The sequence below is a fragment of the Anopheles gambiae genome, chromosome 2, assembly GCF_943734735.2.
Source record: "Anopheles gambiae chromosome 2, idAnoGambNW_F1_1, whole genome shotgun sequence".
Taxonomy (NCBI): Eukaryota; Metazoa; Arthropoda; class Insecta; order Diptera; family Culicidae; genus Anopheles; species Anopheles gambiae.
The window spans coordinates 113985957-114010870 of NC_064601.1; the positions used below are offsets into that span (position 1 = coordinate 113985957).

General features: G+C 44.2%; 1 protein-coding gene across 8 annotated transcripts in view; it reads left to right on the forward strand.

The window, feature by feature from the left end:
• LOC1269861 (rap guanine nucleotide exchange factor 4) overlaps nt 1-24914 on the forward strand; it is a 114325-nt gene that overhangs the window by 72146 nt on the left and 17265 nt on the right. For 7 of the 8 annotated variants that reach the window (XM_061640598.1, XM_061640596.1, XM_061640597.1 and 4 more), the window contains 14 exons: nt 3536-3682; nt 8237-8288; nt 9045-9163; nt 15001-15087; nt 15400-15541; nt 16003-16189; nt 18174-18319; nt 20544-20688; nt 21078-21251; nt 22444-22765; nt 23396-23485; nt 23647-23761; nt 23951-24204; nt 24293-24463. In XM_061640598.1, the coding sequence (XP_061496582.1) occupies nt 3536-3682; nt 8237-8288; nt 9045-9163; nt 15001-15087; nt 15400-15541; nt 16003-16189; nt 18174-18319; nt 20544-20688; nt 21078-21251; nt 22444-22765; nt 23396-23485; nt 23647-23761; nt 23951-24204; nt 24293-24463 (2151 nt within the window). The remainder of the gene's footprint in view (nt 1-3535; nt 3683-8236; nt 8289-9044; nt 9164-15000; nt 15088-15399; nt 15542-16002; nt 16190-18173; nt 18320-20543; nt 20689-21077; nt 21252-22443; nt 22766-23395; nt 23486-23646; nt 23762-23950; nt 24205-24292; nt 24464-24914) is intronic. The other variant, XM_061640601.1, reaches the window with a different exon arrangement.

Below are 24914 nucleotides of genomic sequence, written 5' to 3' on the forward strand. Positions count from 1 at the left end.
CCGGGTAGTAGCAGACAACAGAGAACAAAAACCCCCAATGCAACTGTAACCCAAAATCAATTGTGAGCGTCGGTCGATTTGGTTGTGTTGTGCACAATTACTTTGTCAATTTCGTTCCAACCCGTGCCTTCGTGGTGAGTGGGTGACTGGTTGTGTTATTTTGTTCTTGTAGGTAGTGGATCGGCAAATTGTGTTTTCCCAACTAACGAAAGCAAATCGTAAAACAATTGCGACGAAAATTGATTGTTGAAAAACTTCTGATCTTTCGGTGTATTGTGTGCGATTAGACGGAGATAAAGAAGGGTTAAAATTGGATTAGATTGGTTGTTTTTTTGTACATTTCATTGATTTCCAATAGTTTCAATAGAGTCACTCTCGAGTAGACAATTTCAAAACATTTAATGATATACTTTAAAACTCTCTCTTGAAACATAAAGACTATGTAAAGATTGGCAAACGATGCACGATCATGCTCACCCTACCATCAACCTTTCCAAGATGATACAGGGTTTCGAATCATATAATGGACTACTTGATCTACTCGGTGGAATGTTTGAAATGGTAAGGGGATGTTTGCAACGTTGCTATGGAGGTTTGCAAGCATATAGGGGAATCTGTCAAACACTTAGGAGAAGTGTGCAAAACAGCTATGGAGCATTGCAATAGGCTATGGAGCGCTTGGTTGTAGCGCTGTGAAAAATTATACAAGTTAAGTTCTTTCAATCGTTCCTTACAAGGTAGTGTTGTCCGAGTAGAATAAATAAAGAAAGGTATTAATTTATCGTACAAACATTTAAAATAATTATTTTAGTAACACATGTGGGGGCCATTTTTGTTTTTTTGAAACAGATACTTGAATACATTGTTCATAAAAAATGCCAAGAAGAAAAACGATTTCTCTGGAAGACAAGAAGAAAATTGTAAAACTGTACTTAGAACAATATGGCATGACAAAAATAGGAAAAATTATGGATTTGAACATTCAAACTGTTTCTAGAATCGTTCACCAGTATTTGAAAGATGGTGAAGTACGAGATAATTCAAAAAGTAAGGGAGGGGCTCATGCAAAAAGACTAAGTGAAGAGCAGTTGAATATTTTGAAAAAATGGGTGGATGAAGATTGTTCCATTAGTCTAAAAAAAAATGGCAGAGAAGTGTGAGCGTGAATTTGGAGTGAAAGTTTGTTTATCCACTATTCGGAACTACTTATCAAATTTTAATTATACTTTAAAAAGAATTCAACTGATTCCATTGCGTAGAAATAATCCTCAAAATATTGAGGTAAGGAAAGAGTACGCAATTCGTTTTTTGGAATGGCAGGAGCAGTTAAACGATGCGAATTTTATGTTCCTCGACGAAGTTGGATTCTACGTTTCCCTGAGAAGCAAAAGAGGATGGTCTGCTTCTGGAAAACCTGCAAATCAAGTTGTACCAAGTATTAGAAGTCGTAACATAACAATTTGTTGTACAATGACAAAAAATGGAATTGTAGCATACGATTCTGCGGGCGGTGCTTTCAACCAAAATTTATTTTTAACCTATTTGGATAAACTGAAAGCTGCTCTAAATACTCATGGCATAACCGAGCCGATCATTTTTATGGACAACGTGGCCATCCATAAGACCAATTTAGTGAAAACATTTGCACAAAACAATAATATCAGGCTTGAGTACATTCCACCTTACTCGCCATTTTTGAATCCAATAGAAAACATGTTTTCAAAATGGAAAGAGATTGTAAGACGTGCTAGTCCCCAGGATGAAACAGATTTAATGAGAATAATTAAAGAAGGAGGGAACTTAATCACAAAGCAAGATTGTGATGGGTACTTTCGAAACATGCTGAAATATGTGAGAAAATGCTGTTGCGGAGAAGAAATTGTTGAATAGGATGTAAAATTTTTGAATTTTTAAATACATATTTAAAAAAATATATAATTGTTCCCAAATATTTTTTCCCCTTAGAACGATCCTTAAACACATGTTCAATCACCCCAAACATTTAAATCATCACGCGGTGCTTTTTACAAAATTCTAGGGTTAATTTCTTCAGCGCTATAACCGAGCGCTCCATAGCTGGATGCAAAACTCCATAGCTGTTTTGTACACTTCTCCTAAGCAAATGACATATTCCCCTATATGCTTGCAAACCTCCATAGCAACGTTGCAAACATCCCCTTACCATTTCAAACATTCCACCGAGTGGATCAAGTAGTCCATTATATGATTCGAAACCCTGTAATGTACTTCGTTAAGAGCTAAGTAAATTTAGTTCCAACACGGTAAGAATGGAACAAACTATTTTCTTAATTTTACTTTTTTGTCCACGGAGCATCCCGCATACTTTACACTATTTTACGGAAATGAATTCCTCTTCATTATTGCCACCATTTCTGCTCACTGCTACGAAAGTGAAAGCAAAGAATAGCGAAAGAATGAGACTCTCTGCGCAGCACTAATAAGACTTCCGCACGAAAAGGGGCTTTTTGCAGTGGTGCAACCGAGAGCTGCATCCCGCTGGTGCACTTAAATGTGCACAGAGCTAAGTTTGTCGTTAAATGAACGCAAAACATTTACAGTTCCTCCGGAGCGTAGCGGAAAAGAAGGGGGAGAACTTGGTAACATCACGGCGGTAAAACCGTCACCAACGGTTTTCAAACGAGTAAATGAGCGACCCCACTTTTGGTCCGTCCGCTTGGCTCTGAAACAGGCACCAAGTTGTTGTTTTTTTTTTTGTGTGCTCTGCCATCCCACCAAGAAGCATAATTTTGCGTTGTTCTGGTGGTGCTGCTTGCATGGAGCAAGTTAAAATGAGTACGAGCCACTGGGAAAACCGTCACATGCAGCCACGTCCATAATCCTTTTCCATGACGTGACGCTGCAACAAACGGCACTTTGCTAACGAACGTGTGGAGCAACTTTTCGTCGTTCCCAGGCGGTTGTACGCCTCTATGAAATGAGTGGAAACCGGTGTTAATAAGGTCATTTAATGGCAATTTTGCATAACTTTAGGCGGGTTCGTTACATGTATTGCATACAGTTTGTGTGCGGGCTGAAATTCAGCCTGAAAGTATGCAATGCGCATAACTTAACGCGTGATATAATGCTTCTCGAGCTACAAAATCGTGTTTTTCATATATAATTACAATCTTAGAACGGTCTACTGGGAAGATTTGTTCGTTGTTTAGAAGAGTCCACATTGAAACGTCAAGTTGAAGTTGTGTGTTTTTGGCCGGCCTAAAGTATCTGCTCGCCCAAGCAGATGATCCTATAATCAACGCTGTTAAGCGATACCCTTGTTCTGCTTTAATTCTATCCCGATGGTCTCATAAATCTGTACCCGGCAGGGTATGCCAGAAATAATTGGTTTCGAGCCCTGCGTGTATGATGGCCTTTCCCTTCGGGCTAATCGTATCGGATCTCACCGCTCGTAGGTCATCCATTCAAGAAAGCAGCCGACATCGATACCTGTGCTTCGTTTTTCTTACGCTCCCTCTGTGTTCTTTTCTTTCTCGGTTCCCCGTTTCATTTACAGCTGTCAGTAACACTATGTAATTTGGGCGTCGGGGCCACCTTCGGCGAGTCCATCCTGCACGATCTGCCCCGGGACAGTACGGTAGTGACGAAAACAACCTGCGAGCTGCTGCGCGTGGAGCAGCAAGATTTCAGACTGATTTTTGAGGTAAGTGTAAGTGTGCGAGCGTGGTTGCGCAGCCATTAGTGAGTTTGGGGGAGACGATGTCCTGTGGAGTGATGTTGTAATGAGAGGAGAAGAGATCATGCTGCTGCAGTGGAATTTGTTGGGTCATTCGGTACAGAGAGAAAACACCAAAACAAAGTATATGGTTTGGGGGATTTTTGTTATTTTGGTTGGATTTGGCAGCTATTAATAATGGACCGTTGGTGTCAGATTACGTGTTCTGGTAATTATGGTTTTGTTTCACCTGAATGAAATCTTCATTGAAGAGGACTTTCGGCTTCCTTTCAGCTCATAATGTAGCGAGAATTTCATCTCAAGGGAAATCATTAGCGTTAGTTAGCAGTAAAAATGCTTCTCCTGTTTGCAAATTGCAATTGTTATTATTGTGAGGAATTTAAAGCTCGCTTGCGATATAAATAGTCTTAGTATTTCTACCTACGCACGCTCCACATTCTTCTGCAAAACTTTGTTTTCCCTTACAAAAGCTACTTTTTTCCATGAAACCAAATTACCGTTTCTCCCGCTAAAGATAGCGCCAATAAGCCCCGGGGGCTAAAAATAGCTCACTATCACCATCGTTCCCCTTGGGGGCGGTAGTTGATAAGAATGTTTTGATATCACTCACCGGCGGATACTACGTCATTGCCTTCCATGTTGTTGTCACCGTCGTCAAGGCAAAAAGCCAACGTAAATAAATACCAATTAATGGATGAGCTCCGCGGATGCTGCATTCACGCCCGGTTCCATCATTAGGCCGATCATAAATAGTGCCGACACACGGTCGTTACGTGCTTTGCGTGGACTCGTTTCGCCGTTGAAATGTAATTATTTTTACCACTCTCTCTCTCTGTGACCTAGTGTAGCTACATTAGCAGTGGATTGATACTGGGGAAGATCATTAAACTAATGACGTAGTTTGACGAAACTTTTGCTGTTATTTCAATCGAGAGAAGTCGTTCACAAACACTGCTATAACGATTCACTTTCACGGGAAATATTATGATCAAAAAGGGCGAGCGAAATTTAAATCCTTTTCGATTTAAATATTATTTGCTCCACTTCGTGGAACGATGGAAAACTGGACAAACAGTTCGAGTTGTAAAGTACTTACGCTTTCCAGTTATTGTTGAATTAAAAATATCTCTTTTCGCGGAAAATGAGGAAATAATCTTTTACATTTCCAATTTCCAAGTGCCTAAAAACAAGAGAAATCGTAACAATACTGAAAGCTGGTCTTTGGAACTTTTAAATTGTGTGGAGGTGTTTAAGCTTATGTTAGATTGCATGGAAACAGTGCCTGTACCACTTTAATCCCCAACAACCGTCATACTCTCCAAAGCATCGAAACACAATGGAGCAGCCTGGTGTTTGGTACCGGTGCAATTGGAAAATGAAAAATTTCTCCACATTTCCACCAAACTTGAGGTTAAATTTGGAACGGCTTCGCAGTAACATTTCATCTTCCCGGGTCTCTTTCCCGGGTGTCTCTTTCTCTCTCTCGTACAACCACGACACACATTGTTTGTGGTTTTGTCTGCGGATGAACCATTCACAGGTTGAAAAGGCGCAAATTGACGTCACCGGCAAACGAACCCACAAAATGGCCGAGAGCCCTTGACCATTGGTCTTTGGACGGGCAGGCCAGTTTTGTGGTTTTGGCTTTGGTTGCACCAAACCTGACGTTCGGCTAACAGTGGCGATAGATGGTTGGTGAAGAACATTCAGCCTCAACGTTTGAGTTAGGAGCCGTTGAATGGTAGTGACAACAGTTCTACGCGGGCTGCGGTGCAAGATGCCAGAAGGGTGTAAAAGCTATTTATAGCATCCAGCTACTAATGGTACGATGGAAAATAGTGACGCTGAACAGATTAGTAGCAGCAGTAGTGCTGGCACAGCAGGATACCAGAACTCGACGGGTGAGCGAACGGTGTGAGCCCGTTGATTAACGGAACGTCGTGTGCCGCATCCCTGATTGGTCGTTGATGTGGAGATGTAAACAGAGTGTGATTGTGATTTGAGATTCTACACTACTCAACGAAAGAAAGATAGAAAATAGCACAAAAAAATGTTTTAATGAAAAATCTCTGAAATTATGGAGTTATTTAATGGTGCAATGGAAAGATGGAGCCTAAAAGTATGCAATCTACAATACAAAAAAGACATCTGTTGAAGCAAAATTGCTTAATTAAGCACAAATCGCAACAATGTTGTTCCAGTGTGAAGCACTCCGTCTTGATTGTACTTAATGAGCGAGAACAGCCACGGCAAAGCGTTGCTGAAGCAATTCATGACAGATTGCATACCGAAAGCAGTCGCTTGCTGTCGCATTCGCAAATAGCTGCCTTTAATTCAACCCATCCAATGTGCTTCTGCTTCTTGGGGTAGTCGTCTGCTTCATTTTAATCTCGCTCCCATTCAACCCAAGTGTCGCTCTTACGTGCTTCCATCCGAAGCGCTTCAATTCATTTCAACATCCCTGGGATCCCGGGGAGAAAACGGCGAAAGAACTCCACCCGCCATGTCGATTGTTTTCAAAGTAACATCCTCGAACAGAAGCTTGATTTCATGTTTGCACAGAATCAAACAGCTCACCTTACACACACATATACACACACATACACTGCCAACATTTACGCGCACGCATTCAACACGGCTGCTTAGGCAGTCGTCGCTTTCTCAGGGCAACAGTTGATGATGGATTATTCTTCCCGCGGGTGCTTTAGCATGCACTCGGTTTCGGCGTTTTGTCCGTTTGCTTTGCGTTTATCTCCGGCCCGTGCCACAAACGCCCCCACCCTGCCAAGACAGCTTTCCATCCCATTCAAATGTGTGGAAGTAATCCGACGGGTAAACTGTGCTGCCCCCCCGTCCCCCTGGATGTGTCTGGAGTGTTTTCGCCGTCGAGAACTAGATTGAATGCAAAAATGCCTTCCGTACTGTTTGTGCTTCTGCTTTTCCCCCAAGCGCTAAGAATAGACTGTGCGCCCGGTTGCAGTTGCTTCTCGGTTTTCGCTCTTGAAACCATTGAAAATGCGAAATGGAGTTGCATGGAGGCAGCGGGTGGAAATGTGATATAAAATACAAGAGCGAATGATTTATATGTATCGCCCGAACCTTCATCATTTGCTTGGTGTTTTATCGTACCTTCTTTTCTTTTTTGCTTGCTGGTTTAGGTATAAAATCACTTATCTGTTTGTTCGCAAAGCCATACAGAAAACGGGTGCGCACACCCGTCATTGTTCCTTCTGCCAGTGTGATATTTCCAGCAGATTGATTCTATATTTTGTTCCGTCTGATTGCTTGCATCATACACTAGACGCCCTCCTTCGCCGCATTCCGTGTCAAGTGTTCTATTTTCGTACAATATTTGCACATTCCTAGCTGTGTGGCAGCGCTAGGATCGAATAGCACTCTTGCTGATTTATTCATGACCATGTACGATCCTCATGAAGCTCATGATGCTCCACTATTCTGCTGCTGCTGCCAAAGATGAGTGTTTCCCTGTTTGTCGCTTATCTTCATGACTGGCTGTCTGGCATTCGGACTGATCGAATTAGGAGTAGATTTATGAGCGCACAGAATGAGTTTACTTCCAAACGGTGTGTAATTGCAGCTCGCTCGAATGTTGCAGATCTCTGTTCCCGAGCTTTCTCCGGGTACACGGGAGCACAGTTCCGGGACAAGTTATCGTTTGCCAATTGGGTGTCTTTTATGCTTGACATTTGTTTACACATGTCGCAGCTCATGTTCATTGGAGGGGAGCAACACGAGCTGCTCCATTGGCCGGTACACGTTCGAGGTACTTATTTCGAGCAAATAGTAAACTCGTCCAACATGAAAAGAGCTCAGCTGACATGTGGCACTGGTATCAATTTTTCACAATTCCTTGCAATCAATCTCGTCCCCGGACGGGACGCTAGAACATGTGTGTGTGTGCATGTGTGGGATGGAGTTTCGATTGGATCTGAATGTGATTGAATTATGTGACATCAGCTCATTGCGCCGCTGGGAGGGGAATTTGTGCTCCCATTCGAATGTCAGGTTATTTTGGGCTATGGGAGGTTACATTCTCGGAAGCTTTTTTTTATTGCGAGCTCATCAATTTACCACTTCATTGAAACAACAGTACAACTGCAGTGGGTTCAGCTTACGGGCACGTGTGGCTTGTAGGCTAAAAAAAAACCCGGACCCTGGTATAAATATTGACATCAACCTTCAGCAAGAAAAATGTGTTCATGTATTGCTTACACAAAAAATGGAAAAAGAAGCACCGACTCCTGTATGTCGTAATTAAATATATGCTCATTGGGGGTTATTATATTTCCACTACTGTGTTGCAATAGCCTGATGCAAGGGCACATCCGACGAAGCAGATGAAGCAAATAAGGTTGTGTCGCTGTGTCAGCAAAAACTTTTCTTGTAATTAAATTGCCCTTCGAGCCGTTTTTGCTACACTGTAAGAGTTCAATGTACACGCTGGTGGATAAATTAAAAGTAAACATTCAATTTTTCTCTCTGCTTTTATTCTCGTTACAGAAAAATAAAGAATTAATGAACGACATAATCACAAACTGTAGGTTAAAAAATGGTAAGTATGCAAACTGCTGCACAAAATCGCCTGCAGCTATGCAACACGCACATCAAAATTGTTCTTGTGTCGTTTAAAAATCGATCCAATCGACTTGTGATGCAGCTTCGTTTGTAATCATTTTCCACCCGTTAATGGAATTCCAATTTTCGACAGCCCGAGTCAATCTGCGTAATTACGTACGTACGATTTGTAAACCGCGGCTGCATTTCCGAACGCTAATGACCTTTCTACCCCCAAAAGCTAATGCTTTCGCCTCAGCGCGCTCAGAAATGCAAACCGACTAATATGGTCGAGTGTAGGCTAAAGCAGGATTAGCGTCGTTGTTTAGGCAAACTCATTTGCGGGTGCGAGAAAACTCATTTCCCGTACCATTTATGCCAAGCGTGTGGCTAGATTGGATGAGCAGCGGTTGCGATTTGAGCCTGACAGGAAATAAAGTAGTATTGATTGAAAATGATGGACAAGTTCTGCAAACTTTGAAATGCATCAGATCGATTGGGTGTCAGATATTGAAGTATGTTATTAAAAGGTTTTAAATTAATTTAAGTCATCTCTAAAAAAAGTCTACCGTTGCTCTTGAAAAGTGTATCTCCAACGTAATCAAACCGTTACATGAGTATACCGGAAGTAAGATCCGTAACGCAGAGCAGCACACATTTATTAATCCTACGGGAGCACTATTTTTCTGCCTCATGCTTTTAGTCGCTTTATTTTACTCGCTTTTTTCTCTCTCTCCCGCTCTTTCACAAACAGGATTTGGTCAGAGCATGCAGACGACCAGCACGGTCCAGACGAACGTGCAGCAGCAACCGTCGCCAACGAAAAAGCAGCTCAGTCCGGATCATCCAAATCCTGCCGCACCAATTACGGAGGTAAGCTTGTACGTGCGTTCACTTGTGCGATTGTCCCAGCGCTTGGGTTCACCGTGCTGCAAATGGCGTTTTGCGGCCATTAAAAAAGCACGTTGTGCCGCAGCAACAGTTGTTACGCGGGATTGAAGGATTTCTATCCATCCAGGAAGGAGAACGGATGGGAAAAAGTAATGCAATGGACAAACAAACAACTTGTGAATGACAAAAAAAACGAGTTTTCTCCTACTGGAATTTCACAGCATGCACCTGCCATATGCGTTTCTAATGGGTCTAATGGTGTCCATAGTTTGCTGTGGCAGTTAGGTTTAGGATTAGGAATTGCACGTGGAAGAACCACTCGGGTCGCTAATTCATCACGTGTTCAAACTATTCTTTTGATTTCAAATTAAAATAGCAATTAATACTGATTAAAGCACTTTTAATCAAGCTAATTGCATAATTTAAGGCGCTTTGTCGCCTTAATGTATGCTATTGACAGAGCATAAAGCACTTAAACTGTGTCCGAATGTTAAGCTTGTTCAAACCCATTTTGAGCTGTTCATTTGCCTTGCTTAGCCGCAATCATAAGACACAGCATAATAATCCTCCGAGCACTCAAATGCTTACCGCGCGACCAGAAACGATTCCGCAAATGGGCACAACGAAATCGCATAAATTCCATCGATTGCCGCCGCCGCCGTTGTTCAACGTGACGTAAAACACAATCCGCACACACACACACACCTGGTCAAAAGCTGTTGCCCGTTTTAGGCGCGGAAAACCGTTATCCACAACGCGCACACCGTTCCAGCCATAATGGTGCCATAAATCTTGGTTACACGGATTACGCTGATACGGGGTGTGCGTTTTAAGAAAGAGAACCACGGTGACGCGATGGTGGCCGAAAGCATTTGCAAGGCAAAAACAAACACATTCACGCTTCCACTCCGGTGTTCATTTTAAATGCGGTTGGTTCTCTATCGGTGGAAATCAAATCATCCCCTTCCCTTGTACACGGAAAAACACCATCCAGCCAGATAAAGCCCTGACGAACCGCAATCATTGTCAACTGCAGGTTTGGGCAAAGTTTCCAAAACCGTCGCCCCATCCCGTTATCCGTCGGTCCGATCGAAGCTATTAAAGAGCGAATGAGCGTGGGGTTGGGGTGGTAAGGACCATTCCTCATCGTTTTCCCCCACCAACCAACCTCGCAGTGGGCGTTGCTGTGGGTGTGGACAATGAAATCAACGAGAGCAGCTTAGGATTTGCTTTACAGGCAGGCTTCCAGAGGGTGTTTTTTGTGTGTTGTTGCCTCTTCTGAATTGTTCGTTTATCTTCAATTTCCTTGCCCAGACGCCTTATCCGGCCGTTAAACGTGGCACATCGCTTGTCTGCCGTTAGTCGCCGTCCGGAAGCCTTAGGCAACGGCCAAAAATACAATCAGCCCTCGGTACAAGCTTCGCAGGAGCAGCTCTTAACGCCAATAAAACCAAAACACCAGAGCGTAGAGCGGATACGTACGAATGCTAATTATTGTTCCCAGCGTCCGTTATCGTCGTCGGATTGTTTTATTGGTTCCCTTTGCCCGAAGCCGTCGCTGTCGTCTTCAGCGTCGGCTGTGGTGGGCGAAGAGGACCTCCATCCGCCCACATTATTATCATCATCATCATCAGCGTCATGATTCGCTGCTGCGGCGAGACGTCGCTTGGTTGCCGATGAAAACCTTCGTGTGGCCATTTGCGCCCGCCGGACACGCCATTTAAGCCACGGTTGCAATTTTGCAAAACCAACGCCACACCGCTACGGTGGTTTGTGGTTTGTTGCTTTCTGCTAAACCGTCTCACCTCGCTGTTCACTGTCTGTTTTTTATTCCTCTGTGCTCTGTGCGTGTGCTCGATTTTACAATTTGACGCTATATTACATCGGAATAAAATCCCTCCCGAGCAGTCGGAGCGTTGGAGCTGGGGAGATTTGGGTGCGCCAATAAGTGGTAGAGCATACGAAATGGGCAACGTTTAGTTCACGTTCGTGCGGGTCACGTTCTGCTCATTGGGGTGAACGAAATGTGTCACGTAATTATCACTTTGTCATTAAGCAAAACCACTGCGAGGCTTTAATTATTTTTACAAATTTGTTTTAGTGGGATAGAGACGGTGCAGGTACACCCTTGCGGGTGTGGAATGCGGTTGAACAGCGAAACCGCGAAGCACAATTCAACAGCGTCCAGCTTTGTTTGCGTGGTGGTAGATTAGATTGGCGATGAGATTAATCACAGCTGAACGTTTTGGATTGACTTTAAGGATGACTTTAAACTGAGCCATAAACATTGTGCAGAAATGATTATTTTCAATCTGGCTCAGGTTTAATCTCTTTTTTAATGTTATTAGCAAGAAAAGGAGCTAGACAAAATTATGCTTCCGTCGCTCGTGGTTAATTAAAATATGGACAAGCTGTTGATGAACTTGTTGGCCGAGTTTTTTTGCATACTAGCTTCTTAAATGATTTTGAAAATCAATATCATCTTGTTTGGCACTGTGGCGCTACTCGCCTAATGCAGTATGTTTGTCATATAGATTGCATAAATTTAGGCTATTTTAAATCCAGCATTCAGCTTTGAATACGTGCCTTTCCAATCATGTTTCTAATAACCACTATCCATATGATCCTTTTTTATCCAAACACACTAAATATGTAATGCTACGGTGATTCAAAACCAATTAGAGAGCATACACTCAAACCTTTTTCCCTCTGTCTTAATCCTCTGCTCTGCGCTAGAGACAGCGCTCCGGAATGCTATGGCATAAATAAACGATGCAGCTCCTTTTCCTCCACACCCATCAAATTCCATCGGACGAAGAATTCTTCTCCCGAATGCAGTTATCAATTGAGTGCAATCGAAAACCAATTAAAATGATAAAATCTCATCGACCACAACGCAGCAGTATCCAGGGCAAGGGTGGTGATGGGTTTTTCTTTGCTTGGGGAAAGGTTTACGAGGTGCTGCTGATGGGTTCATCCGAGCTGTAGGAATGAAAAACGCACTACCGAGGAGGATGTTATTACAGACAGTGTGCTTTGGTAGCAGCCGGTATTATTATCCGTCGCTCTACGAGCTTTCTCCCAGTGACATGTTGCGACTAGCATAACGAGAATGCAGTTGGAGGACACTGCAAGAGCGAGCCAACCACAAATACCCGTTCCGGAGGTTTTCCGATCGAATGGACTGATTGACAGAGCGAAAGGTAAAAAAGCGATCGTTTGGAGTTAGTTAGGTTGGTAGCTCACATCTCACGGCTGGCGGTTGTGTGACCGAGGAGAAGAGGTCCTTAAGGACATTCTGCCGTGATTTGGACGAGTTTGCACATTGCTGCACCACTCACTGCAGGACGGTTCTACTCAAAACTGCCCCGTAATGGATGTAGATCAATATTTAATCGTTTAGATTTGCATTTTAACCAGCATATCCCGGCAGGATGTGTCGGCTAGGAATGAAGAAATCTTCATGCAGAGATAGCATCCAATCAACGATGCTTGCTGGGGCGCCAACCCGGATGTGGAAAGGATGTGAAGCGAGGGACCAAAGTTTGTCTTCATCCAGTACGCAATCGCCCTGTGAGTGCCATATTCCTAGAAAAAGCCGAGCCAAATCCTCGGATAAACGCTGGGCAAATATTCGCATCATAAAGGAAAGGAAATTGATAAAATATAGCTTTCCTCGCGCGCGCTCCAACTTTTACTTCATTTCATTGACGCTGCGTGATTGAAATTTCAATTAATCCACTTCACAAACGGGCTTCCGCGGGCGGCCGCTAAGGTGCATTGTGCGTGTATTAATCCTCTCCACCGAAGCCTCCATTAAATACCGCAAAAAGGCGCCGATGAAGGAGATTGTTAAGGAGCAGCAGAGTGCGAAGCGTAAGCGTGTTCTGGCGAAAGGCTCTTTGCCGAAAGTTATCGAAGGGAAAGTTTTCCCCTTTATCAAGCCTTGGCTTACTCGTGAGCGTGAGCATGTGAGGAGGGTGGGCCATTGACTTGTTGCCGGAAAGTTAGCATCCAACCGCAGCCCCACGGCACCGTCGGAGCTTGGTCAAACTTTCCCGTGCGCTACGAAGCCCGTTCGTAACAAAGACCGAGTCGGCGATTTCCCTGCCACTGGTGTCACTGGCCGGAACGTGATTTTGAGGAAAAGGCAAAAGTTTAAAACCAACACGTCAGCTTTAAGCGTGAGCTGTGTGGTGATTCTTGTCTCGCATTAGCGATAGCATAATTCAATTTTGAATTTTGCCTTTGCTGTAGAATGGGATGTATTGAAAAGCACAGATATTCTAGTGAGATTGGTGTTTTAATTAAAATTTAAAATTGTATCAACTATTTCCTCAGTTTATTTTCTACTTTTGAGCACAAAAGAAATAGTCGCTTTTTAATCTACTTTTAGTACACAAATTGTTACCAAATTGCATACTATTAGGCGTTTAGATGCTCAAGCTGAAATAAACACAAAAGTTCTTGTTTAAAGTTGTGCTTGTTTGATGTGAATCCACGTGCGTTTGATTTGGGTCTTGGTTCTGGAAACCAGCTCGTCTGACCACTTGGGTTGACCAACAAATCCGGCCCCTATCTCACATACCTCTGCCATCCAGTCTCCCTTCCCCCTCCAGGAAATCCTTCAAATTGTTTTCCAAATCTCAAAGTAAATTAGGGGCTTTGTTCTACGGAAAAACTCTCCCATCCAAAAAAAAACCACAGAGTATGTGGCCTGTGCCTTCTCAATCCTCAAAAACCAACCCAACCCGCAGCAACAAAAACGACCAGACCAGAGCGTCCCATAAAACAAAACTTGGTGGTAAAACTTTTGCACACCACATTAAACACAATTAACGTTCATTTCGGTCCTTTTATGGCCGTCTCGTAAAAACCGTAACGATCAGCCGGGTTGCCGTTGCAGCGGCCCGGAAGTAAGAAAACCCCTTTTGTTGTGGTGGGGTCTTGGGGCGGTAAGCGAGCTGCCCTGTTTTGAGGGGGAAGTTTCCTTTGGATCACTTCAGTTGCGGTTTTGATTGCTTACCGTTACCGTCTCTATCGCTCTAGTGCACTCTAGTGTGCCGTATGCATTTGTTTGTACGCTTGTTTAAACACACATTTACCTCCATTCCGACCTTAAAATATGCAAATGTGTTTCCTTGCTGGCTTCTTCAGAAAAATGGTAGATAACAACGGCATTCCATCTCAATCATATGGGTGAAGCAAAATGTTAACGATATTGTTTTAGCGATTGTTGTGGAATGTCTTTCTCCAAAGCGAAATGAGGTAGCATTAACTGTTTCCCCAACCACGGCATCCTTTTGGATCCTTTTGGTTTACTAAAATGGGCATCAAACCGTCCCACAGAGTCCAGTTAGACCGGTAATAAAAGGTTCCAGCCCTCTCCCAGTCTTTGGAAGGCATTCAGAGAAAGGGATTTAAAAAGCATAAAATGAAAAATATTCATCTATATGATTGATTTTACTCCCACAATCTATTGCTAAATAGTGATTTAAGATAAACTTAAATAGCGTTTCGTCAAGCAATGCTTATACTTAAGGGATATGCCCTTAGGAGGGTTTAACTTCGATCAACCATACGTAATATGACGTAATATTGTATGCTTTAATGTTCTGCGCCAGAATGTATGCAATTTGCGACACAATATCATCTCATGTCGTCAGATCCTTTGTTCCCAACAAACGTTATTGAGGCGTGTCAAACTGATTGCATACATGCGTTTTGAGTAAACATCATTCTTATTCCTAATAAACGTTTCTGTTAAATGTTACCAAATATCCTTAATAAATTACCACTTTCCTTCCACCCCATTGCAGATACCAAGCCCCGCAATGTCCCGCATGGGCTGGGCCCTTCGTACTCTCCTAGTGTCAGACAATACAAGCTGTTTAAAGGACCGAAAGGTAAGTAAAGCGCAAAACCCTCACCACTGCCGGCCACATTCACCTCCCAAAATAACACACATACACACATCCCACGAGACCAATCTGTTATGCCGTTGTGGTGGTACTGTGTTGCTGTGTGATATGATCCAAACACGCAACACACTTAACGGCCCCCAACACCTCGGTCAAAAACAAAAACAAAAAACCTCCCAAACACTTGTGGCGTTCGGTGTGTAATGAAGAACAGAAAAAAACAAAACCGACAACACAACCGAATTCGTTATCGTTACTTATGGCACCTCTGTTTGTTGTTGTTTTCTCGCTCCTTAGGTGGGTGGAAAATTCATAAGGAAATGCGCTCCCGGCACGGAGCTGGTCGAATGGTTGCTGAATCTCTCGCCGATCGTGCACACGCGAACGCAGGCCGCCGGCATGTGGCAGGCGCTGCTGGAGGAAGGCGTCCTGTGTCACGGTAAGCATTTCCTTGCGGTTACGTTAAACTGTCCCTGCGCGGGAAAACGGCTCCTTTGTTCTGCCCTAACCTACTTACCATCCCCCCAAAAAAAAGCACACGAAATCCTCATTACTGTGCATTACCTGCATGCTCGTTCGTGGATAGCGATATCCGGTATCCGTTGCAAAAAGGGGTTTTGTTGAACATCCACTTCCGGTCCGTTCCGATCCAACGATGTCAGCAAGCGCCATGCTCAAGCATTCCGCTCATGACGCTTTTCTGTTACTTCAGCAGTTTTCGTAAGCGTTTTGTTGCTGTTGGTGGTGCGCTCCGGTGCGGTGTCCTTTTTTGTGAGCATCCCTCTTCATTTTACGACGATTCCTGTGAAAACCTGCGATCTGAAGTGTAGTCTATTTTACCTATTTCTTTCGCTCACTACTGGCTCTTCTTTTTTTCCTCTCCTACTTCTACTACAACAGTGGCAAAAGAGCAACCGTTCAAAGACAAGTGCTTTCTGTATCGCTTCAAGTCGGACGAGGACGGTACGGCAGGCGGTGCGCCCACGTCCGACGATGTTAACCACGCGAACGAACACATCCGGGAGGCACTTCCGGCGCTGCTGCATCGCGGCCCGGATGCAACGCTCCGTATGATCCTGCGGAAACCGTAAGTACCTTTATCCTTTTTTTCCCCCCGTATGTGTAAGCGTTCACAGTCCCTCAACTGCTTCTGTTTACCATACTTTTCGGACATTTTAACACCATTGCAGCAGTTTTATCGCCGTGTCCAACGAACATGGGTTCGTTGTTTATTGTTGCATTTGAAATTATAATGTAGCACTTTGTGTGTGTACAGAAGATCGCTTCGGTTTTCCTTTAACCTATCCAAACTGTTTATTTATTTACGTATATTTATCCACTCAATCGTGTTTGATACTTCCGGAAGAAGGAAATGGACGCAACTGACTGACACTGACTTTAAACATCTCGCCTGGCGCGCATTTTCGGTGTTACTTTATCGTGCTGTTGATGGCAATTTTATTACAGCACGTACGACTGGCGACCAAACCGTGTAAAACTACTCTCCTTTCCGGGTTTCATCCTTTTGAGTTTTATAACTCAATTTTCGACCACTACTTTTGCACCGTAAACTCTTCCGGGAATGCATTTCCACTTCCCCCCCTGCCAAACGACGGCCACCGGGCGTGGGAAAATGCGCGTAAAATGGCGAATGGTGCAAGACTCAATTTAGTCGCCCCGTGTTGTATGGGGTCGATTGAGAAATGGATCTGCTAGCTGAGTTTGTACAAGGGAGGAGCCTGGTGGATAGTGTTTTTACAACACACCGCTTCCTGATAGCTTTATCGAATGTTATATTATGTTATGCCATCGAGGGATGAGCTGCCATGACGTTAGACTGTAGCGAAGTGTATATTTCTTCCGCTAAAGCACCATCGTAAAGGGTCCAAGTGGAGCAGTGCTGCGAGAGAGAGAGAGAGAAATATATATGGTGTGCACGGGTTTATGCATCACTGGAAATATGTGCCATCATTTCGTTTGCAAAAGATATGGCTTCTTGTTGGAGTTATAGTTTCTACTGACTGTAAATTATGAGCATGAGTTCTTCTAGCAAAAGAGTTTTTAACAGACTACGTGAAGAACTTATAAGAATATTAGATGGTAATATGTCTGAAATGTCTGACACATTATACTTAAATTGTCAAATATTGTGAAAAGTGTCGTTTTGCCATGCAAATTGCATAACGAAAGGCGTTCAATAATTTTATTTTATTTTTAAAGCGCCGATAAATAAAACTCCCAACAAAGCTAGCCAATTAGGAAATGAAATTTCAGCGAAATGCACACCACTTTCATGCTCTTTGCTTTCAGTGTAATTTAAAAATAATTTCCTACGAAAACTTGCCCTACCGTCATCCACCGAACGCGTCCAATTAAATTTAATAAATTGCCTTCCCGCTTTGATTTCAAACTTTTGCTCGCACACAAATCGCTAATTGGCACGAGTTGAATGTTGACCCAAACTTTGCTGCCTGTTTACCTTCCATTGCCCCATTCCCTCCAGCACCGTTGATCGTGTGACCAGACCAGCCGACCGACCAGAGCTGTAAGTGCGAACCGTGTTAATAGTGCAAATATTGTATTGAAATTAAAACTCCCACTTTGAGAGCAAGTGGCTTAGAATGCGGGAACAAGATGCCTTTGATTTTGCAAAGTAAAGTGCCCGCCTTCGCATTCCGGGAACAATTTAGCTGGCGAGACCTGTTGGCGAGAATCCTTTTGAAGAGTTTGAGGGCACTAAGAAGATTGACATGTGGGACGCTTGTGGAACGGAGCAGGGTGGCCTGAAAGGTGCTCGAATAAATTTGTTGAATTGTTAATGGCAGCTGTCCTTAATTAGAGAATTATACATCTTCACTGTTCCCTGCGTGAGCGTGTGCGTGTGTGAGTCAGTAGTCTCTCTCCCTTCTTCTAAGGATAGTGCCTTCGGTAGACATCGGCGCTCGTATGCGTAAATTACACTTTCAAATGAACCAAACGTTTACACATTCTTTGTTACATTTCGGCACACATAATCAAGCCCACTTCAGCTTTCAAAACTATTCCCCGTCGCTTCTTGCTCCCGTCCGCAGATCGCATGAACGAACGCAGGAAGAGCTGGAGCTCGTGTACGAGGAGCTGCTACATATCGCCGCCCTATCGCACCTGTCAACCTCCATCAAGCGTGAGCTGGCCTCCATTATCGTCTTCGAAGCGCACGCACATGCCGGCACCGTATGTAAGTATTAGTACCTGTGTATAAGTTTAGCTTCCGAGAAACTTTTGCTTCCTTTTGCTCCAAAAGGAGCAGCCCCGTGTTCGTTCGTCTGCAGTTATTTGCGCTCGACTAATGACATTGTTCTATGCTGCCGGTTCTTAAGACACTAAAGACCGTCTTCCGTCTGTTCGTTTGCTACACCCCAAATCACACTCACACACGCACGCAAACGTGACACATCTACCCGTGGTGGGACTGATATTTTAATTTTCCACCTCATTAGGTGGCCCATTCGGTTGTTCGCCAATTTTCCAGAAGTGTTCCTGTTACGTGCGGAGACGATACTATTGACATCGGGGTTCTTTTGCGACGTTTGTTCGCCTTTCCTATCCACATATGCCTCTGATACGATCAAAACAAAGCAACAAAAAAGCAGCTTACCTGTGTTTCTAGATAATTGACAATTCTGATTAACACACGACCCCGTACAAGCTAACGAGCGCGCGGTGCAGGGCAGATTCAACCTTTTTGGACAAAACATATCACCATTTTGTGTTAAAAAACCCGGCTTTTACTTCTACAACATCCATCAATCATCATGCCGGCGTATCCGATCCCTTCCCCGTTTCGCCCCCCAAGGGACCGTGTTTGACTTGTAACCCCCCGGATAGGCTACGAAGCGGTTTAACGTTTTTGTACGACGCAAGCAAGGATCTAGAAGATCGGAATAGGTCGCCCGTGAGGTTAAGGGTAGCGGAGAGCGCTCATCATTATTCATTGGCTGTTTTTCTAGGGTTCGACCTTGTTAAAACTTTCACACTGCTGCAGGAAAACTCCTGCACACGTACATGTAGATTGGACAAACACAAAAAAACGATCGTAGGGATCAAACTCACAGCTGCAGGTTGCTAGACACATTGCTGACTGTAGCTAGAAACTAATAGAGGCCGACAAAAAGAGCTTTCCATACTGTTTTATTTGTTCTCTTGGTTCACTTTTTGCTTTGCGAGTGAAATTAGCTCAAAAATAGAATGAGAAAAAGTGGAAGTAACATTCAAATTAGCAACGAAGGCTGGGAAGGTTGCTTTGTAACATGTTTTGCAGGCTGTTTTCCTTACAAACATCAAGACCATATGTGTAGACGTTCATAAACAAGAACTTTTAGCCGGGATATTCACAGAAATCCTTTTGCGTTTTTGAAGTTAAATTTAGTGCCTGATAACTAATAAAAACTGTTTGTAACCATACCTCATAACAAGCTCATAACAAACAGGTTTTGCCATGTGGTGTTGCATACATTTAGGCGCTGCTTGTAAAAACACTATGCTGAAGAACGTTTGATCTCATCAACCAACCATGCCCATACTACATATTTCTTCAAGCTGTTTCGAAATATAAGCTACTACCTAGTATTCTCTCCACCGGAAAGCCGGAATCTCCACGGCAAAAGTCACACATCAGAGGTTGCACGTGCGAGGCAAGTGAATAAATTTAATAGTTCACATGAAAACATTCCCCATTAATTAAAACCTCTCGACGTGTACGCATTCGTCCCCGGGTTGGCACAGATCGCTCGACGAGGGAAACTCGAGCAGCATTTATTATCGCCCTTCGTGTCCCGTTGCTCGTTTGCCTCTTTTGCACCGGAAGCTCGGGTCTGACGATCCCACACTTTTGCCGGGCTTATGAAACTATAAATTATTCTACTCCAAGGAATGTCATAAATTTCTTCTTGCTTCGCAAAACTCAACCACGGCTATTGCCAACTGCAACCGTCTACGCGACCAGTGCCCCGTCAATCAGTTGAGGGCGCACACGGAAAGGAAAGCAATGATGATGGTCTTTCCTTGCATGTTAAAATGAACGTATGATATTTGAGGTATCATATGGGTCATAGCTGAATTGCATGAAATGGAGAGCCAAGTTTAGCTAAAGTTACAGAGAACAGAGCACAAAGAACTGTTCTTATTGCAGAAACATACAAATTGAAGGTTAATGATGTTGACTTGTGGCTATTTGCATCATTAGCTAGACATTTAGTGTAAAGCAATATGAGATCGTTAGTAGAAACACATCCCCTTTTTATTTAGGATTAACTCAATTAGGAAGAATCCATTTGCGTACATTCCACACATCGGGAAAGACTTATCATCTTCCTATTGCGGTGGCCAATTTCTTGAGTGTAAGCCGGCAAGAATTCGACACCTTTTCCTATGACTTATTGCTCTGCTGTTCCACATTTCAGTATTCAACCAAGGTGATGAGGGACGATCGTGGTACATCCTGCTGAAAGGTTCCGTTGACGTAGTTATCCACGGCAAGGGCACGGTCGCGACGCTCAAGGAAGGGGACGACTTTGGCAAGCTGGCCCTCATCAACGATGCACCCAGGTGAGTGGAAATTGATGACCATTCCTTATTTAGCCCTTCTTCTTGATTGTAGGCGCGTAACAACACTCTCTTCTGCCTCTCGGATAGACATAAAAGCTAACCTTCGCTAATCGTACCGTTTCTCTACACCACATAACCTTAGCATTAACGCCACTAATTCGCATTGCTAATGATGTTGACGCAATACTTTATCTCTTATCTTTCTACCGCTTTCCCCGTACGGCTGGAATTCGCAATAAAACACACACACACATATACTTACACCACTGTGGCGGAAACACGGCTCGGCAACCTTAATATTTATCGGCACCTCACGCAAACAAAACAAAAAACCATGGGTCTAATTACTTTGGGCGCACACGTGTAAAAACCAACTACCAACAACCTAGGGCGGCCACGATCGTGCTGAAGGAGAACAACTGTCATCTGCTGCGCGTGGACAAGGAGCACTTCAATCGCATCTTGCGCGATGTGGAAGCGAACACGCTGCGGCTGCAAGAGCACGGCAAGGACGTACTAATACTGGAGCGGGTTGCCAAACAGCGCGGATATTCGGCATTCAAGTATGGCTTATATATTTTTCTAGGTTTTAATTGTTTTTTTTTCCGGCATTTCAAAAGGGTTATTATATACTAAAAACTTGTGAAAATCTTGGAACCCGATGATTGTTAGGTAAACTGTATAACTTTAGGCGCATCTAAAAAAGATGTATGACAATTTGCCTAAAAGTATGCAATCTTCTTGACAAGTCATGATCTTTTTAACGATAGAGTAGCTTTGTTAGGCTCTAACAATAACGATAACATAAGCTGGTAGTAGATATTTTAAAGTATATTTAGCGGGAGTAGAGTTGAAATATTGTCAAAATTGTACAAATCTAACTTCATGCCAAAATGCTTTACTGTAGGAAGAAGTATTGGGCATTTCAATACATACAGTTTTTATCAAGAGAAGGCAAACATATCGCTATAATCTCATAACGGGAGACTGTTTGCCAAATATTGACACAACCCCAAAAAGATCCTTTACACCTTAACTATGGCTAGCCATCTGCTCATTTCCTTCACTTTTTGGTCCAAAACATAACAAAAAACCTAAAAAAAAATGTACATAGATCCCAACCCTACTGTAAAATGAACCCCCAGACAAAAAAACGCAAGAGATGAGTCGTGGGTTCTCGTGAATGGCCACAATCCTTGGGGAACTAATTATCCTTTTACCGAGTAGCCTTCCATCTTTTTTACCGAAGCGGAGATAGCACACAGAGCAAACATTTAGCTAATTAAGCTTTTTAGAGAAGGGCGGCCTTGGCTCTCTATCGCTGCACTTAACTACAGCTCGTTTGCCAGCAATCTGGTTTATCTTGAAGCTACCGCTTCTTGTCGGGGGACGCTTGCTATTTCCACAAACTCGCGCAGCGAAACTCGGCGAAGGTCCATTGCAGCCAAAAAGAAACTCGCTTTTTGGCATCTTGCTTTACGTCTGGCTTTGCTTAACCCGGTGCTCTAGTTTAAACATCCTCGTCCATGGTGCCTCGGCCCAACCCCCCTCGCCCGCCATGGACATGTTTAATTAAGAAAATTTGTTTACTGCCAAGACTGCTAGTACTTTTTTGTGTCGCTTCCGGTGCCAGCGGCGATAACGGTGCCGGGGGACGGAAACAAATCGAATACAATTTAGACAACGGTCACATCCGATCCGGTATGTTGATGGTGCATGTTTTCTGTCCTTCCATGTCTTCGTGCCGCGCCTCAGATACACGGTCATGTCCGGCACGCCCCAGAAAATGCTCGAGCACCTGCTGGAAACGCGGCTCGGTGGGCAGGCGGGACCGAACGATCCGTTCCTGGACGATTTCCTGCTCACGCACATCGTCTTCATGCCGACGCCGCTGCTGATCGACGAGCTGGCCGCCAACTACCATGCCGATGCGGACATTGACCTGCGGCAGGCGAGCGAGGAGGACCAGGAGTACTTCCTGACCAGCAAACGGCGCGTGGTGCAGTTCATACAGCGATGGGTGCTGGCCGTCCGGCACGCCGTGTTCGACGACCCGCTAGCAGTGGAGTTTATTGAGGTGAGTGTGTAGTGCGAGTTGCATAGCTTTAGGCGTTTTTTTCATCGTTTCACCACAAAGTGCTACCACACTACCAATTTTTCTATGATATTTTCCACCACAATTCACACACAATCAAACCTAATGAACAGTATAATCTACCTGATTGATTGACACTTTATACCACAACGAGTCGCATACGTAACGAACCCAATCACGTATCACACCGACCGGCTTCATACCTTAACAAGGCATAGCTAAAGAACAACAAATATTTCACGCTCCAATAATGTACCGGGTGGAAAGACTTTCCCCGAAGGACAAAAAGCACCACGATGAAGCTCGAGGAACTCCGGGTTCGCTTCGAACGCTCCGGGCCATCAGGTTGGTCGCTGATGGATTGCCCGGAAGTGCTTCCATCTCCCGTAGCATGAGCCGTGTCCGGTTGGCGACGATCGTCTCCCCATGTCGGTGGGGCCAGCCTGTGACATACCGCCTTGCTTCTAATTTCCTATCATTCTTCCCTTCCTGACTCTTACCTCTTCCCTCGTACGCTCTCGGTGGATAAAATTGCATTATTTTCTCATCATTACGATGGCACTGATTTGCCTTTTTTCCCTCTGTGTTGTTGTCGCGTTTGACGCTTTGCAGGAGCTGGCGACGGACGTTGAGGCGGAACCGGCACTGCAAGAGGAGGCGAGCATCATACATCACGTGCTAACGCAATTATCCCGATATCAGGTAAGAACGTGTGTGGGTGTGAGAGACCTTGTACGAGTCACGAGGACACACCGCTTTAAAATAAATCTTCATCTTCATGTCGCATTTTCTCTTCTTTCGTCCTTCTTTTTTTCGACCGATGCCCTTGTATATATGGATAAATCGATGCCGCCTTCGAACAGGAGGACCGCCAGATGAACGCGACCCAGAAATGGAAACTCCCACCAAACGGACAGCCGATCTGCCTGTTCAGTGGCAACACACACTCAAAGACTGTTATACGCCCGGATGACGATAGTAATTAATTTTCTTACCTTTAACCTCCACCGAACATATGCAATTATTTCCTTTCCACTGCCCATTTTCCCTTACCTGTCAAGTAGCTAAATCCAATCCCTGAAAGGTGGACTAAAAAATGGTTGAAAATGATCAATCGCTCCTAGTGATTTTCCCATCCAACTAATGACGTTTCCTTCTTCATCGCAGTAATTTTCCGTGTGTACTGCGCCGATCATACGTACTGCACGCTGCGCTTCCCGATGGCCACCACGGCCGAGGTTATTAAAGCGTGTGCCGCCGACAAGCTGCAGATCGCCCGGCTACCCGAAGATCTGCTCCTGGTGGAGGTTAAATCGAGCGGCGAGCGCGTCGTGTTCAAGGACAACGACGTGAGCGTACCGACAGCGCTCAGCCTGAATGGACGGATCTTTGTCTCGCCCAAGGACCATCTGGACGCGCTGGTAATGGCACGATTCATCATTAGTTAGAACTCGAGAACCTCATTTAATTGTCATTGTCTTATGCTCGTTGCTTTTTGCGTCTTGGCAGACCCCCCTGCCCGAGCAGGAAGTACCGACGGAGGCACCGGACGTGGACTTTGAAGCACTGTCGACCAAGGACGTCGCCTATCACATGACACTGTTCGACTGGGATCTGTTCTGGGCTGTGCACGAGTACGAGCTGCTGTACCATACCTTTGGACGACATCATTTCAATAAGGTAAGGTTACACTACCTGCTCATCAAGCTGTTCTATTCTACTACCACTCCGAACCCGATAGTAGTAGGATATCATTTTTCAAACAGTTTCCGTTAGTAGTGCGCTTTCATTGCGCTTCTCAGTTCTCACACTCACAGAGCTCTCGCAGACAGCTTAACCTACTTCTGTTCGTACAGCGAGCAGAGCATGGGTTGAGCTTGAAAAATGATATCCGGAGAAGAAAATCATGCAGTGCAGCAATGGGGGGAGAGTTGCTTTTGCTTGGCTTTCGGTTAAGCTGCAAATAAATGTACAGATATATGTTTTAGTCCCAGTTGTACTCCAGAAGAATTCTTCGCCGTTTTTTTCCTTCTCTCCTGTTGCGCAAAAAGCAAACATGACTCTTGCTGGGGCTGCATCGTATGCACACTGCCACTGACAGACGGGCGTGAATTGCACTTGGAGGTGAATT